Source organism: Mixophyes fleayi, chromosome 5 (genome assembly GCF_038048845.1).
Source record: "Mixophyes fleayi isolate aMixFle1 chromosome 5, aMixFle1.hap1, whole genome shotgun sequence".
Lineage (NCBI taxonomy): Eukaryota > Metazoa > Chordata > Amphibia > Anura > Limnodynastidae > Mixophyes > Mixophyes fleayi.
The window spans coordinates 7,890,158-7,906,473 of record NC_134406.1 but is presented as its reverse complement, the minus strand read 5'-3'; the positions used below and the strand labels follow the sequence as shown (position 1 = coordinate 7,906,473).

The 16,316-nt window shown below is 43.2% G+C and overlaps 1 protein-coding gene across 1 annotated transcript in view; it reads right to left on the bottom strand.

Moving 5' to 3' along the window:
- Positions 1-7,573: 7,573 nt before the first annotated feature.
- GPR20 (G protein-coupled receptor 20) overlaps positions 7,574-16,316 on the bottom strand; it is a 32,923-nt gene continuing 24,180 nt past the window's right edge. The window contains exons 2-3 of the mRNA XM_075211208.1: positions 10,283-10,425; positions 7,574-8,935 (exon numbers count right to left, since the gene is read on the bottom strand). Of these exons, the coding sequence (XP_075067309.1) occupies positions 7,852-8,916 (1,065 nt within the window). The 5' untranslated portion in view covers positions 8,917-8,935; positions 10,283-10,425 and the 3' untranslated portion in view covers positions 7,574-7,851. The remainder of the gene's footprint in view (positions 8,936-10,282; positions 10,426-16,316) is intronic.

Sequence of the window (16,316 nt, the reverse complement as noted above, 5' to 3'; positions counted from 1 at the left end):
ACTATGACGGGGTCCAAATTTTGATGGTTAGACGACTGGGTCAGAGCATCTCCAAAACGGCAGGACTTATGCGGTGTATGTAGTGGTTAGTACCTACCAAAAGTGGTCGTTGGAAGGACAACCGGTGAACCGGCGACAGGGTCATAGACGTCCAAAGCTCATAGGTGCGCGACAGGAGCAGAGGCTCTCCCGTCTGGTCCAATCCCACAGAAGAGCTACTGTAACACAAATTGCTGAAATAGTTAATGCTGACTATGATAGACAGGTGTCAGAGCACACAGTGTATCTCAGCCTTCTGTGTATGGGGCTGCATAGCTGCAGACTGGTCAGAGTACCCACGCAGACCCGCCCACTGCCGACAGTGCCTACAATGGACACGTGAACGTCAGAACTGGACCATGGAGCAATGGAAGAAGGTGGCCTGGTCTGATGAGTCATGTTTTCTTTTACATTATGTGGACGGTCGGGTGCGTGTGCGGCATTTACCTGAGGAAGAGGTGGCACCATGATGCATTATGGGAAGAAGGCAAGCGGGCAGAAGCAGTGTGATGCTCTGAGCAATGTTCTGCTGGGAATCCTGACATTCACGTGCATGTTACTGTGACACGTATCACCTGCCTAAGCATTGTTGCAGACAAAGAACACCCCTTCATACCACCAGTATTCACTGAGATGGCAGTGGCCTCTTTCAGCAGGATAATTCGCTCTGCCACACTGCAAAAATTGTTCAGGAATGGTTTGAGGAACATGACAAAGATTTGACTTGGCCTCTAAATTCCCAGTACTTTAACTTCATTTACTAATATGTGTTACACTTCTCCACTTTTCTAGTTCTCCTATATGGGCTTATGAGTGTCACTTTTCTTTCTGGGTTTCCAAAAATGTCCTCCATTCCAGTATATCCTCCATCCCAGTATGGCCTCCATCCCAGTATGTCCTCCATCCCAGTATGTCCTCCATCCCAGAGTGGCCTCCATCCCAGTGTGTCCTCCATCCCAGTGTGGCCTCCATCCCAGTGTGTCCTCCATCCCAGTATATCCTCCATCCCAGTGTGGCCTCCATCCCAGTATGTCCTCCATCCCAGTATGTCCTCCATCCCAGAGTGGCCTCCATCCCAGTGTGTCCTCCATCCCAGTGTGGCCTCCATCCCAGTATGTCCTCCATCCCAGTATGTCCTCCATCCCAGAGTGGCCTCCATCCCAGTGTGTCCTCCATCCCAGTATGTCCTCCATCCCAGTGTGTCCTCCATCCCAGTATGTCCTTCATCCCAGTGTGGCCTCCATCCCAGTGTGGCCTCCATCCCAGTGTGTCCTCCATTCCAGTATATCCTCCATCCCAGAGTGGCCTCCATCCCAGTGTATCCTCCATCCCAGTGTGGCCTCCATCCCAGTGTGTCCTCCATCCCAGTGTATCCTCCATCCCAATGTGGCCTCCATACCAGTATGTCCTCCATCCCAGTGTGGCCTCCATTCCAGTATGTCCTCCATCCCAGTATGTCCTCCATCCCAGTATGTCCTCCATCCCAGTGTGGCCTCCATCCCAGTATGTTCTCCATCCCAGTGTGGTCTCCATTCCATTATGGCCTCCATCCCAGTATGACATCTATCCCAGTGTGGCCTCCATCCAAGTATGTCCTCCATCCCAGTGTGTCCTCCATCCCAGTATGTCCTCCATCCCAGTATGTCCTCCATCCCAGTGTGGCCTCCATCCCAGTATGTCCTCTACCCCAGTGTGGCCTCCATCCCAATATGTCCTCCATCCCAGTGTGGTCTCCATTCCATTATGGCCTCCATCCCAGTATGACCTCTATCCCAGTGTGGCCTCCATCCCAGTATGTCCTCCATTCCATTATGGCCTCCATCCCAGTATGACCTCTATCCCAGTGTGGCCTCCATCCCAGTATGTCCTCCATCCCAGTATGTCCTCCATCCCAGTGTGGTCTCCATTCCATTATGTCCTCCATTCCAGTATGTCCTCCATCCCAGTGTGGTCTCCATTCCATTATGTCCTCCATCCCAGTATGTCCTCCATCCCAGTGTGTCCTCCATCCCAGTATGTCCTCAATCCCAGTGTGTTCTCCATCCCAGTATGTCCTCCATCCCAGTATGTCCTCCATCCCAGTGTGTCCTCCATCCCAGTATGTCCTCAATCCCAGTGTGTTCTCCATCCCAGTATGTCCTCCATCCCAGTATGTCCTCCATCCCAGTATGTCCTCCATCCCAGTGTGTCCTCCTTCCCAGTATGTCCTCAATCCCAGTGTGTTCTCCATCCCAGTATGTCCTCCATCCCAGTATGTCCTCCATCCCAGTATGTCCTCCATCCCAGTGTGTCCTCCTTCCCAGTGTGTCCTCCATCCCAGTATGTCCTCCATCCCAGTGTGTCCTCCATTCCAGTATATCCTCCATCCCAGAGTGGCCTCCATCCCAGTGTATCCTCCATCCCAGTGTGGCCTCCATCCCAGTGTGTCCTCCATCCCAGTGTATCCTCCATCCCAATGTGGCCTCCATACCAGTATGTCCTCCATCCCAGTGTGGCCTCCATTCCAGTATGTCCTCCATCCCAGTATGTCCTCCATCCCAGTATGTCCTCCATCCCAGTGTGGCCTCCATCCCAGTATGTTCTCCATCCCAGTGTGGTCTCCATTCCATTATGGCCTCCATCCCAGTATGACATCTATCCCAGTGTGGCCTCCATCCCAGTATGTCCTCCATCCCAGTGTGTCCTCCATCCCAGTATGTCCTCCATCCCAGTATTTCCTCCATCCTTGTGTGGCCTTTATCCCAGTATGTCCTCAATCCCAGTGTGTCCTCCATTCCAGTATGACCTGCATCCCAGTATGTGCTCCATCCCAGTGTGGCCTCCATCCCAGTATGTCCTCCATCCCAGTGTGGCCTCCATCCCAGTATGTCCTCTACCCCAGTGTGGCCTCCATCCCAATATGTCCTCCATCCCAGTGTGGCCTCCATCCCAGTATGACCTCTATCCCAGTGTGGCCTCCATTCCATTATGTCCTCCATTCCAGTGTGGCCTCCATCCCAGTATGTCCTCCATCCCAGTGTGGTCTCCATTCCATTATGTCCTCCATCCCAGTGTGTCCTCCATCCCAGTATGTCCTCAATCCCAGTGTGTTCTCCATCCCAGTGTGGCCTCCATCCCAGTATGTCCTCCATCCCAGTATGTCCTCCATCCCAGTATGTCCTCCATCCCAGTGTGTCCTCCTTCCCAGTGTGTCCTCCATCCCAGTATGTCCTCCATCCCAGTATGTCCTCCATCCCAGTGTGTCCTCCTTCCCAGTGTGTCCTCCATCCCAGTATGTCCTCCATCCCAGTATGTCCTCCATCCCAGTGTGGCCTCCATCACAGTATGTCCTCCATCACAGTATGTCCTCCATCCCAGTGTGTCCTCCATCCCAGTATGTCCTCCTTCCCAGTGTGTCCTCCATCCCAGTGTGTCCTCCATCCCAGTGTGGCCTCCATCCCAGTATGTCCTCCATCCCAGTGTGTCCTCCATCTCAGTATGTCCTCCATCCCAGTGTGTCCTCCATCCCAGTGTGGCCTCCATCACAGTATGTCCTCCATCCCAGTGTGTCCTCCATCCCAGTGTGTCCTCCATCCCAGTGTGGCCTCCATCACAGTATGTCCTCCATTTCATACCTCTTTATAATCCCTACACATCAGTGTATCAATCCCATATCACTATATAATTCACCTTATACATAACTGACAACATTTAAACATGCTAAATCGATACAATAAAACCCCCACAACCTGTTCTGCTTGTTCCCTACCCCCGATCCTTTTAATTTGCCCACTTTTAGATTATTATTATGTTTTTATTTATAAAGCACTGACAAATTACTAAGTGCTGTGCGTTGAGGGATATCATGACGTGGCACAACATCCCATACTCAGCATTCCTTTCTATGTGTACAGCCGTGGGGGGGACGGGGGACGGACGACAACAGTTATATCCCAAACCTCCACTGTCAAGCAACTGGAAAAATAAGCATATTTTGGGTATATGATGACCTTTAATCATGTTGTTAAACAAATCGGTTTCTTTATTGAAATTGTCCACCTTCAGATGACTTTAGTTCATTGTATTGTACATTCTCTTCTGCAACGTTTAATAAATACGTTCTCTGTGTAGCTCCTTCTGTGATTTTTAATCATATATTTATCTAATTTGTCAGAGTCTGGTTATCATTGTTGGGAGATACAACGCTCCTGCGCTCTCTGTACTGGATATAATTGTATCGTGACCTTTGTATTACACATGACAGTAAAGCATAGAATGAATCTAAAAACAAGCAAATGTTAAGTAAAAGTTGTAGGAGGGCACGTACAGGCCAATACATTACAGCCCACTTACTTACGTACAAACCATACGCAAGCAAATTTGGTTGTGTCTGACTCCCCTTCTCCTGATCTCTGTTATGTCCTTATCCTGACCTAACAATGTCCCGTATGACATTGGGTAACATGGCAGAGCTGTTTTGTTGTGAGACCATTATCACAAACAATTAGGAACTATGCTAGATTGCTAGAAAAACATGAAAACAATGTTTACACCATTATAGAGGTTAGCTAAAGCTCTTCTACAGAAATATTATTATCCATCACTTTCTTAATATTTCATACATTTTCATATAGAAATAGTTAATTAAAATTATTGCAATGAGTATGACTTTGAAATCAAGAATGTGGTGGGTGTTTTGGACTTTTAAACTTAAGTAAACTTTGTCATGATTTTCTATTAAAAATGTTTGATCCCTTTTCGTCCTCTTGACTACGACGTTCTCTAAACATACCGCGAGTTGGATTTGGGGCAGGTGAAGAAGAATTGTAGGTTTAGCTCTAGTTTGAAAGAAATCGGCTGAATTTGGGACGATTGGATACTTTTTTTTTTGAGTAAAGTGTTTTTATTATCTGAGCTTTGTAGTAAAGTGGAGGAATGCCATACGAGCTTTAGGGTGTCAAGAAATGAAGAACACAGAATAACAGATAATGTTGCAGTTGTTTAATTCTCTGCTATTAATGGAACAAAACCTAAACACTGATCATAAATATTTGTCTTTGCATCTCTTGGTTTCAGCGCCGGGATGTGACGAATGGTCAATAATTTGGCTATGAAGTTAAACTTTGAAATAATAGGAACACAACAATAGAAGTGAAGGGGGCTTTAACTTTGATCTCACCTGGGGTATTAACTGTTCTTTTAAATGTATATAGTCTGGGCTTACGCAATGAGTCTATTGTTACACTCTATGTTCACATGAATAGTGTAGGCGAAAAAAATCTACTCACTAACGTTATAGACGTTAGATCCTTAGGACCACTTAAATGATGAATTCAAGGCTTTGATAATAGAAGTTGGCACAGTGTCTAACAGTCCTGCCGCACAGCGCTGGTGTCTTGGGTTTGATAGCCATCTTGGTGCGATTTGTATTACGTTTAATTTCTTCATGTTCACTTGGATTTTTCTCACAATGCTTATTTGATTTCTGTGTAAGTTTGTGTACCTGCGGTAGGAAAACTGATTGTAAGCTTCACTGGGGCAGGGACTAATGTGCAGAATGTTTGGACACTAGATAGATAAGGGCTATTAATATGGGAAACGTAAGAGCAGCTTCAAGTGCTGCCAACACCCACCGGTGCATAGTCCAAAGGTGGTGGGATTCAGCACAAGGATTGTAGCGTTAAGCAAATTACAGGCCGCTATCCACTTTAATGAGTAGGAATGAGGACAAGGGTGCTTCTTATAGACTCTTATATCTCCAGGTTGTCAGCAGCTGGGAGCAGCAGTAAGTTTAATGTTCTGCTAAGAACAGTAGAACTGGGAGCAGCAGTAAGTTTAATGTGCTATTAAGAACAGTAGAACTGGGAGCAGCAGTAAGTTTAATGTTCTGATTAAGTACAGAAGAACTGAATGCAGCAGTAAGTTTAATGTTCTGATTAAGTACAGTAGAACTGGGAGCAGCAGTAGGTTTAATGTTCTGATTAAGTACAGTAGTGTATTGGGGAATAGTGAAATCTCTCAGTTCCTCTAATGTGGTTATCACTGCCTGTGACTCCAAGCAGGGTAGCTGGTGACCTCTAAACTCAGAACCATCCTAAAACTAATTAGTTGTGCACAGTCTTATGTAGACTTTCTCTGATAACTGACCAAACCCTTACCAGTAATCATTGGTCAGGATTGGATGCATATCAAATAGCTTTAAGGAGCATGAGACGTGCCTGAATTTATACATTTTACCCCTCTATCACCCCGTTCCAAATCACCATAGAGTTCAGACTTCACCATCTTCCATTTGTATAGAAACCAATGTAATGTAGAGTACTTCCTAATTAAAACAACAATCAATGTTGAATTACAAACCACCTTTTGGGACATAAGAAAATATGTTTAAAAATTTGCTCTCCTGGGTCTAAGCCTAAGTAAGTTTTCCATCAAATCCGGACTTGTAAGGGAATGGATGCAAACTCCAAGCCCTTCCCTCTACTCTTCTGAGAATGTGCAGGAGTTGACACATATATGGAGGACCTCTGCTTCAACTTTAATTTATTCTTATTATATTTTTGTTTTATAAAACACTGACACAGTGGAACTGGAAGCCCAGAAGAGCAGAACCGGGCCTGGAGCAGATGGACACACATCATCGGGCTGTCCTCAACATCATCATCATCATCAACATCATCATCACCTTCATCATCAATATCATCATTAATATCATCATCATCAAGATCATCAACATCATCACCATCATCAACATCATCATCATCATCATCATCTTCATCATCAACATCATCAACATCATCATCAACATCCTCATCACCATCAACATCATTATCACCATCAACATTTATTTATATAGCGTCAGCAGATTCCGTAGCGCCTCACCTCACAGCTGGGTCCATTGCAACCACAAGGGCTGACACACTGGTAATAGTCTTCCATCTACCCCATCTATGGTGGCTCTCAGGACCCTGGTAAGCCCTCCTGGACAACTAATACATGGTGGAAAGCCTAGAAAAAGACAGGACCAGAGGCTTCGTATTGTCACATTATGGATATATAGGATTGGAGACCTATTTTTCCCCAACTGGAAATAAAATTGAGGTACTGTAACCTGCCCACAATCAGCACCCATCACAAGATGAAGTATAATCACTGTCTACAGAAAGATATCTATACCCATAAATATACATCTTCCGAAAGACAGAGCAATAAATAACTGTGGGATAGCAGCCCATGTGGCTGCTATGGGACCCAACAATGAAGTGGGACCACGTGCCCCAGCTTAACCCCCTTTACTTAAGCAGCTGTCCCTTGCTGGTTTGGAGGGATAGCAGGTAACTGCCAGATGTTCACCTCCTAGTTGGCACACAAACGCCAACAGCTCCCGCTTTAATTTCTTTATGTACTTTGGGCACTCGGTCCTGCACCTACTTCCTGTACTAGCCCAGAAGGTGGAAGTCAGTGAATTACTCTCAAATACTTACCATTTATTTAGACAACTCCTTTCTTTTTTTATAAAGTTATGCAGGAAAAAATGTATCACCTGCTCCGTCAATAAGTCCAAAATAATTTATTGCACATATGGTTTATATGCATCAAATTAGCATGTAGATACATAGTTTTATTTAGAAAAAAAAAATAACCAAAAAAGTGGAAATAACTACGATTTAATTCACCTTTTACATCTCCATGTACAAATAGGTCTTCCTTGGAATGCATCTGTTCTTATAAAAAAATCCTTTTGTCCAGAAGATAAGGCATTATAATCTAGGGCGCAATGTCTCCGTCTTTAAATATTACATTCATTGTCTAGGTAGTGCTTGAAGGCCCACACTATATAAGGTTGGTACTTTGTAAAGGCAAGCTTACTATTGCATTTGATATGGCTGTGATTGTCCCTGAACCTTTGGAGCTCTTGTGTAGATTGAGGATGCCCAAAGTCATTGGCTCAGGTTGATGCTTTCTAAAGATGCTTCTCATTGTGGACTGAAAGTTGTTGGTGACAAAACAATAGACGATGGGGTCCATGCAACTGTTGAGACTGCTTAGAGTTACTGTAACATGGTAGACAATAAGTATTACATCGCGGGACATGGATAAGTTGGCACAGAAGACCACTTGGCTAACGTGAATGGGCGTGAAACAAACGGTGAAAATGGTCAGCACGGTGATGAGAAGCTGTACGGCCTTCATACGCCTCTCTCGGCTTTGGTTCATCAGAGTGGACCTGGACAAGGCCCACATGATCCGTAGGGTGTAGAACGTGATGATTATAAGAGGCACGAAGTACTCAAAGATGGTCAATGTAAAGAGCTGGAAAAGGCAACACTGCGGATGGTTTATGGTGGTGGTCAAGATGGTGAAGGTGACCACAACGGCAAATATCCAAATTAGAATGCATATGCACTTGGCGTAGTTAGGGTTTCTCCACTTGCGCGATGCCTCAGCCTGTACGATGGCCATGTAGCGGTCGACACAGATACAAGTCAGAAAAAGTATACTGCAATACATGTTGACAAAGTAGGTGAAGCTGTGTACAAAGGCGCAGTGAGAGCAAGCCTTCACGTTGTAGTACATGATGATACGGGTCGGCAGAGAGAGACCCACCAGGAGGTCAGTCACGACCAGGTTGATGGTGTAGATGACCGATGTGGTCTTTGCTTTGGTTCGGAAACAAAAGACGTAGATGGCCAAACTGTTCAATATTATACCCACCAGGAAAATGAGGGTGTTGATTACCAACAGTGCAACCCAAAGACCATAAAATCTATGATGTAACGTCTCGTCCAAGTCTGCTAGTTGGTTCAGTTGGGGCTTCTCCGTGCTTGCATGAGAACCATTCTGCCACACGCCACCCGTTGTGTTGTTGGCAGAGCTTTGGCTGAGCAGGCACTCCATTGCCACTCCCCAAATCAGCCTACAAAGGAGATGGCAGAAGTGTTAGAAATCATGCTTGCATAATAGTGCACTTGAATCACCTTCAGATGATTTTAATTTATTGACCCTTACACTCCCTCCTGCCACTTTCACTACATACACTGTTTCATTCCATCTCTATGTCATCAGATACAGTCGTTTACATTTGTGACCCTTAGACATGACACACGATTATAGAGAGCAGCTTTGTATCATATCCAAGGCCAAGAAAAATAAACTACTTTGCTTGATTATATAATGACATAGATGAAATACAGAGAACGATGAAGCAATGTATTTAATAAAAGTTGCAAGAGGAAATTAACAATCCAATTAATGTTTAATAATTTGTAGGTGGAAATCATCTGTTAGTGACATTATCTAATACAAAAGCTAACAAAATAATACACAGAGTAACTAGTTTTGCCTTTGACAATAATTATCCACAGTACAGAAGCTTGAACTGTATCAGTGAATCGGTTTTGAAAACCCATCAGAATTTTTCACATTTTAGAACTCATTAAAAAAATTGAGAAAGTCTAACAGTTTGGAAGAGTTAGTTTCATTTTTTTTAAATATTTTTTAAAAAATTGCTTTATTATTTGAATAAAGCATTTTTCAATGTTGAAAGGTTTTTAAATATATATTTCAAAATATTTATTAACTAATTTATTTTACAATTGTTTTTTATTAGTATAATTAAATTCCCCAATCAGGGTGCTGCTGCAGATACAACTGATTATTTTCTGGGTTCTGTGCCAGGTGTCTAGCATGCCTGAGCCAGCTGTGAGGGATTGGCAAGCTTGCCCACGGTGGTATGTCCTGCTGACCAGGGACACTCCAACTTGTCAGGGTGGCTTTCTGGCATACAGTCATCCGGTATTTCATTGGGGGGACTTGGTGGATGAGAAACGCCATACACTGAGTAATTAATATCATGGTTTAATGTTTATCTTATGGAATTTCACCCATAACTAAATTGTGGGTGGAATGAGCATTTAAGTATTTTGTAGAGAGCTGCAACATTGTTGCAACAATGTAAAAAGCTAACAGTATCTATAGTGGCCTGGAGGTTGATGCAAGTGTTTAGACTACTTTAAAACTGAACAGCTAAAATCTCCAGCTCACAAGTAGATAGGTTGAAGACAGCAGAAAAGCTGGGTAATTTTTCCTATACTAGTTTGTGCAGAGTTCCCCTTTTAACTTTACAAAGGTGAATTAATCACTTAGATAGTCTACATCACGGAAGATTATCCTCAAACCTTGAATTTTTGAGAGACGCTGGATAAACACTTGATAAAGACCCCATTATATTGTCATGCCCCCACAGAAGGAGGGTGTACCTTACCGTACGAGAGGGAGGGAGCAGACACAGTCACCGCAGGGTGTTTATCGAACATACGATGAGATCCTGAAACCAGACAGTGATTATCGACACCATAGAACCTTCATGAAGCCAACTGGTGTTACCCAGTCACCGGCTGGATGTACCTGCGGATAATTACAAGTTGTCAGTTAATACTGTAAGTGCTCATTAAAATGATAATTAACTAAATGTTGGCATTGTGGTAGATTTACATTTCAGCCAATAATTCTTAAGGTAAGTGAGTTGGCTGTTACACTAACACTCAGCTGTTCCTCGAGGGGACATAAAGCACCTTATGTAAAGGGTAAAATGTTCCAAACAACAGATAAATGTCTCCTTATGTAATTTGAGGGATATTTTATAACAGAATAACATTCATTCTTTTACCCTTCACTTACACTGACCACTCACTGTACAGTCCACCAGCTCAGAAATCTAAGTGATAAAATCAGCGCCTATACATGTAAGTGGCCAAATTGGACAATATCCAGGTCTACGTCAATGCCGGGAGCAGCCGGTGAACCTCTGCTGGCATCAGTGTTGGAAGATGACCCCACAGACAGAGATCTGTGGTCATCGTCCGACAGCATTTACCAATACACCCGAAAATGAACCGATTGATTTTGAGTAATAGGGTATGGCGGTTGTTTTGGGCCCAAAAAAGTTAAATAAATTATACATACGTTATATATTATATTTAATACTGCTTTTTGTTGTGTGTGTGTTTTGTTCTCTTTTGTAAATTCTTTTCTTTTAATTGGTGGTTTTGGAAAGATAAATATATTTCCTTTTTAATATAATTAATATGTAACCGATTAACAGACACAAAACTAGCACTCGAGCAGTAACTGTGTCAGCATTACAAGTCTGCAGAAATAGATAATGTAAGACAGCGATAGACAACATCTGACCCCAGGACGCAAGTGTGCGCTATAAATGGTGCCCCATCATATGTTATTATTGCCCCCGTTATAAATCAACTAGTATTCCCTCCGTAATAAAATAGATTAATGTTGTCTCCTTGACACATAATTATTAGTAACATGTCCATTTTGTCTGCTTTCTGAAAGGCCAGATAGCTCAGACAGTACCGGGTTTGCACAATCTCGCCACATCTAAGTTCTGCCTTTTTTCTCGGGCGGTTTGACGTCTGATTTTGCAAACTGCAGCTTGATAAAAGGTGCGATTTGGCGTTTTGAAATAATTAGGCTTGATGTGCGGTTTTTTCCTTTAGTAAACCTCACCGTTTTACAAACCGCACATACAAATAACAAAAAGCGTTTAATAAAACCTCCCCCAGCGTCAGAAGATAGCAGTGGGCCTGTGCCTTAAAACAATCATTGCTACTCAACTTTTATTCTGTCCCGTAGGACGCTCAGTTTTGCTTCTTATGTTCAGTTTATAGGTCAGGTTTATAACCCACCGTCCTAGGAATGAGTTAAATGATCTGAGTCATCTTATTTAGATCTCTCAGTGTATCTGACAATATCCCGTTGGAGTGTTTGCTCAGATTCACCAAATATGGATGTATAAAGGGAGGTGGGAGCCAGCCGCCGCTGTCAGGGTGTAATTAGGCTTTTCAGCGTCTTAGAATGTTAAACTTACTGTAAATTAACACAGATGACTCCAGAGTTCTGGGAAGTGTCTCTGAGCGTTTTATTGTACAACATGTAACACCAAGAAGCCATGAGACACAGCGATATGTATCAATCAACGCAAAACTGAGCCATGTGCATTTACAGCCTGTGTGGCTGTGTAATTAGGGTTTTCAGACATCCTCTGGCTCTCCAGCTGCAGGGGAACTACAAGTCTAAGCATGCCTAGCACTTCTAGTAACATTCAGAAATATAGCTATAAAAGTTTCAGAAGATTATTATACCGGTAGATAATTTATACCGTGGTCGTGGGGGAAATCTGTTTTCCCAGCAAATCAGGCTTCCTGTCAGTAACACTATTGAATTGAAGGGCAGTGGGAAAAACAGGGAATGTGAAATACAAGGTAGACAAAATAAATGCAGACATGAAAACAAAGGTTATGGGGGCTCATGGGAGAGCTTATACTCTAATGAAGAGCTTACCATCTAACGGAGAGCTTACAATCTAATGAAGAGCTTATCATCTAACGGAGAGCTTACACTCTAATGGAGAGCTAACCTTTTAATGGAGAGCTTACACTCTAATAGAGAGTTTACCATCTAACGGAGAGCTTTCACTCTAATGGAGAGTGTACAATCTAATGACGAGCTTACCATCTAATGGAGAGTTTACCATCTAACTTAGAGCTTATACTCTAATGGAGAGTTTACCATCTAACGGAGAGCTTACAATCTAATGGAGAGTTTACCATCTAACGTAGAGCTTATACTCTAATGGAGAGTGTACCATCTAATGGAGAGCTTACAATCTAATGGAGAGTTTACCATCTAACGTAGAGCTTATACTCTAATGGAGAGTTTACCATCTAACGGAGAGCTTACAATCGAATGGAGAGTTTACCATCTAACATAGAGCTTATACTCTAATGGAGAGCGTACCATCTAATGGAGAGCTTACACTCTAATGGAGAGTTTACGATCTAACGTAGAGCTTATACTCTAATGGAGAGTTTACCATCTAACGGAGAGCTTACACTTTAATGGAGAGCTTACCATCTAATGGAGAGCTTATACTCTAATAGAAAATTTACCATCTAACGGAGAGCTTACACTCTAATGAAGAGAGTACCATCTAACGGAGAGCTTACAATCTTGCCGAGGACAATAGTTTGTAGTAAGGTAGATTACAAAGTATACATTGTCTGGATGTTACACTCCTTCTATTGAAACACTTCTTGTAATTTGTTAGGTTTCTGTGGACATTGAGATCTCATGATTTGACATAGATGCAGGTTCTGTCTAATCTCAGGAAACGATGATCAGGGCCATCTTAACAACATTATGGGCCCCCGGGCAAAGCAGTGCATCGGGGCCCCTACACACACATATATATATATATATATATATATATTAACCCGTGCATGATACTCATGCATTCTAGTGAAATCAAGCCACTTAAGGTCTTAAAAGGTTCTTGTCATGCATTTGGGCCTAGCCCAAGCCTCCTCAGGGGAAGAGCGTTACTTCCCGATGCAAGCGCCCTTTTTAATGTGTGTTCATGAGGTAAAATTACCTCACGAAAATGAGTTTGACCCCTCAACTCGTAAATTTAGCCTTTACTATCCCTCCCACGGGGGGAAGGGGGGATGATGGAAGTTAACTGACTTCACTATTCTAATTTTTTTGTCAAATAATGTCAGTATGCTAAATTTCAGGTCAATTGGATGAGTCCTTTCTGAGAAAATAGTTTTTTCCACACACACACACACACACACACACACACTAACACACGCCGCTACACATGTATGTTCATGAGGTAAAATTACCTCACGAAAATGAGTTTGACCCCTCAACTCGTAAATTTAGCCTTTACTACCCCTCCCACAGGGGGAAGGGGGGATGATGGAAGTTAACTTACTTCACTATTCTAATTTTTTTGTCAAATAATGTCATTATACCAAATTTCAGGTCAATTGGATGAGCCCTTTCTGAGAAAATAGTTTTTTCCACACACACACACACACACACACACACACTAACACACGCCGCTAGGCTTTTACTTTTATATATTAGATAATGCTAAGAATTTAGTAGGTCAGTGTATAACTCCGCCCAGCAGGTGGCGCTGCAGCTTGTTGGTTTTTTTTTTTACACACACAGACTAACACACGCCGCTAGGCTTTTATATTATAGATATATATATATATATATATATATATATATATATATATATATAGAGAGAGAGAGAGAGAGAGAGAGAGAGAGAGAGAGGTATAGGGATATAGATATAGATATATAGAGATAGAAATAGATAGATCTACTTGCTCAGTGACCCTTGAAGGTTTTTTTTGAAGGTTTTTTCTTTTGAAAGGATTTTTTATTCTAATTAAGAGCCCTGCCTATGGGACCCCCTTGCCCGTGGGGCCCCCGGGCACCTGCCTATCGTGCCCAATGGAAAAGATGGCCCTGATGATAATACTGACTCTTTCCTGTTGAGCCAGTGTGTTTCAGAGACTTTACGTCATTCATTCGTGAAAATTATATTTATAGACCATCATAAACGCTATGCTAAAGCTTTCTCACAGTGATGAGTGATTCCTATGGCTACATTTGAGTCATCCAATGGGAGTCAGTAAAATAAAGGTCCTAGAAATGATCTTATAGCTACTACCCTGTGCTGTTACTCGCTAACACTGGGTGAGACGGGATAGAATTCTTTAACTTGCTTTATCCTCCAAAAGTATACTGGGAATTTAATTGTCTGCAGACAGAAATGGAAACTTGTGTGGGTGTGTTAGAGAATTTAGATTGTAAGCTCCTATGGGGCAGGGACGGATGTGGATGAGAGGTGTAACATGGTGGCGCCATATAGATAATAATAAATCAGTGATTGGCAAAAACTGAGGGAATAATGTTTAGGACACTTCTATGATATATGTGTCTGTCCTCTATACTGAAGGTGAGTTTGACGAGGATCAGAGCAGATTTTTCAGTTATCTGTATCTGCTGCGTATCTCTGCTACCTGTGGGTGTTCGTAAATGACCATTTCTGTACCTGCCGATTGGTATTCACCAAATCCTCCCTGTGCCGGGGCGTCTCAGCAGTGACCAGTTAAGCTGAGCGTCCAGACAGAGGAAGGGACGAGGGATATTGAAGTGAAACATAAGTGACCCAATAGTGGGGAAGTCAGGAGAGAAAGCTGCTGCAGAGGACAGTACAAGGGACACAAGTGATTATCCCCAAGGCCTGGAGTGTCAGCTCTTGGGAAACATTACCGTACTGTCAGATTCTGCTTCAACTGACAAGCTTGTGTTAGACATGTTCACTACAGAGTGACATTTTATCATGGGTGGTCTGGTGTGCATGATTATACTAACTATACTGTGAACTGTATTTGTGCATTTATAAAGTACCAGGGCCCCTTTTCCACCTTACCACCCACAGAGCCCGGGCACGTAGAGAGCCCAGGGAATAAGGTAGATCTGTCATTAAAGAGTGGGCATGAAATTAGCACCCCAGGACCTAGTTGTGCACCTAGACCACCTGAGAGAAGGGGGTACACTTATTACTTTTTTTTAAATCGGACTTAGAGGGCTGGTTAATGCTCAGACGCCCGTCCGTTTGTGTAGCGTATCTTACGTGGAATAGCTCTGCGCTTGACCAGAAGCAGCAATTACGCCAATGAACCTAACTGCATGAGATTCATGTATGAACGTAAATGACATGACTCAAAGCGGGGGAGGAAAGGGCGGACTAACGTAGGTCATGTACAGTGAGTGCGTTCGGACGCAGGTGCGGCCTTCTCTTCATCCGTATCTTCTGCACCCACTACAGGACACGAGTAAGTGCCGACTGATATTGATGACTGACATAGTCTTTGAATTAAAAAATACACGTATGTGTGCCACTAGCTATCACAGAACAACTATATTAATATTATTATTATTCACTTTTATTTATAGGACACCACAAAGTATCCGTAGCTCAGCATGGTGCAATTAACAATAAACTCAGATAGCTCAAAGCACAGCTAAAGAGAGAGGCTGAAAGGGTGAGGGCGAGGGATATTCAGCAGAGGGTGGAAACCTGTGCCCAAGAGGGAGGGCGCCGCTGACAGGTTAAGAGCCACTGAAAGGTGCAGAGAAAAGCGAGAGAGGAGTCAGAGGTCAGAAGGCCCCAGAAGGAGGTGGGCAGAGTAGCTGGAGAGCAAAAGTTAAAAGTGGTGTAAACAGGAGGAGAGAGGGCCCTGCTCAAAGGAGCTTACAATCGAAAATTATATGCAACTAAGATAGACCATACTTGTCAACTCTCCCTGAATGTCAGGGAGACTCCCTGAAATAGGGGTGATCTCCCTCACTCCCTGAAGAGTCTGGCATTCTCCCTGATGCTGAGCCAGTAGAAGACGTGGTTGGCTTCACCA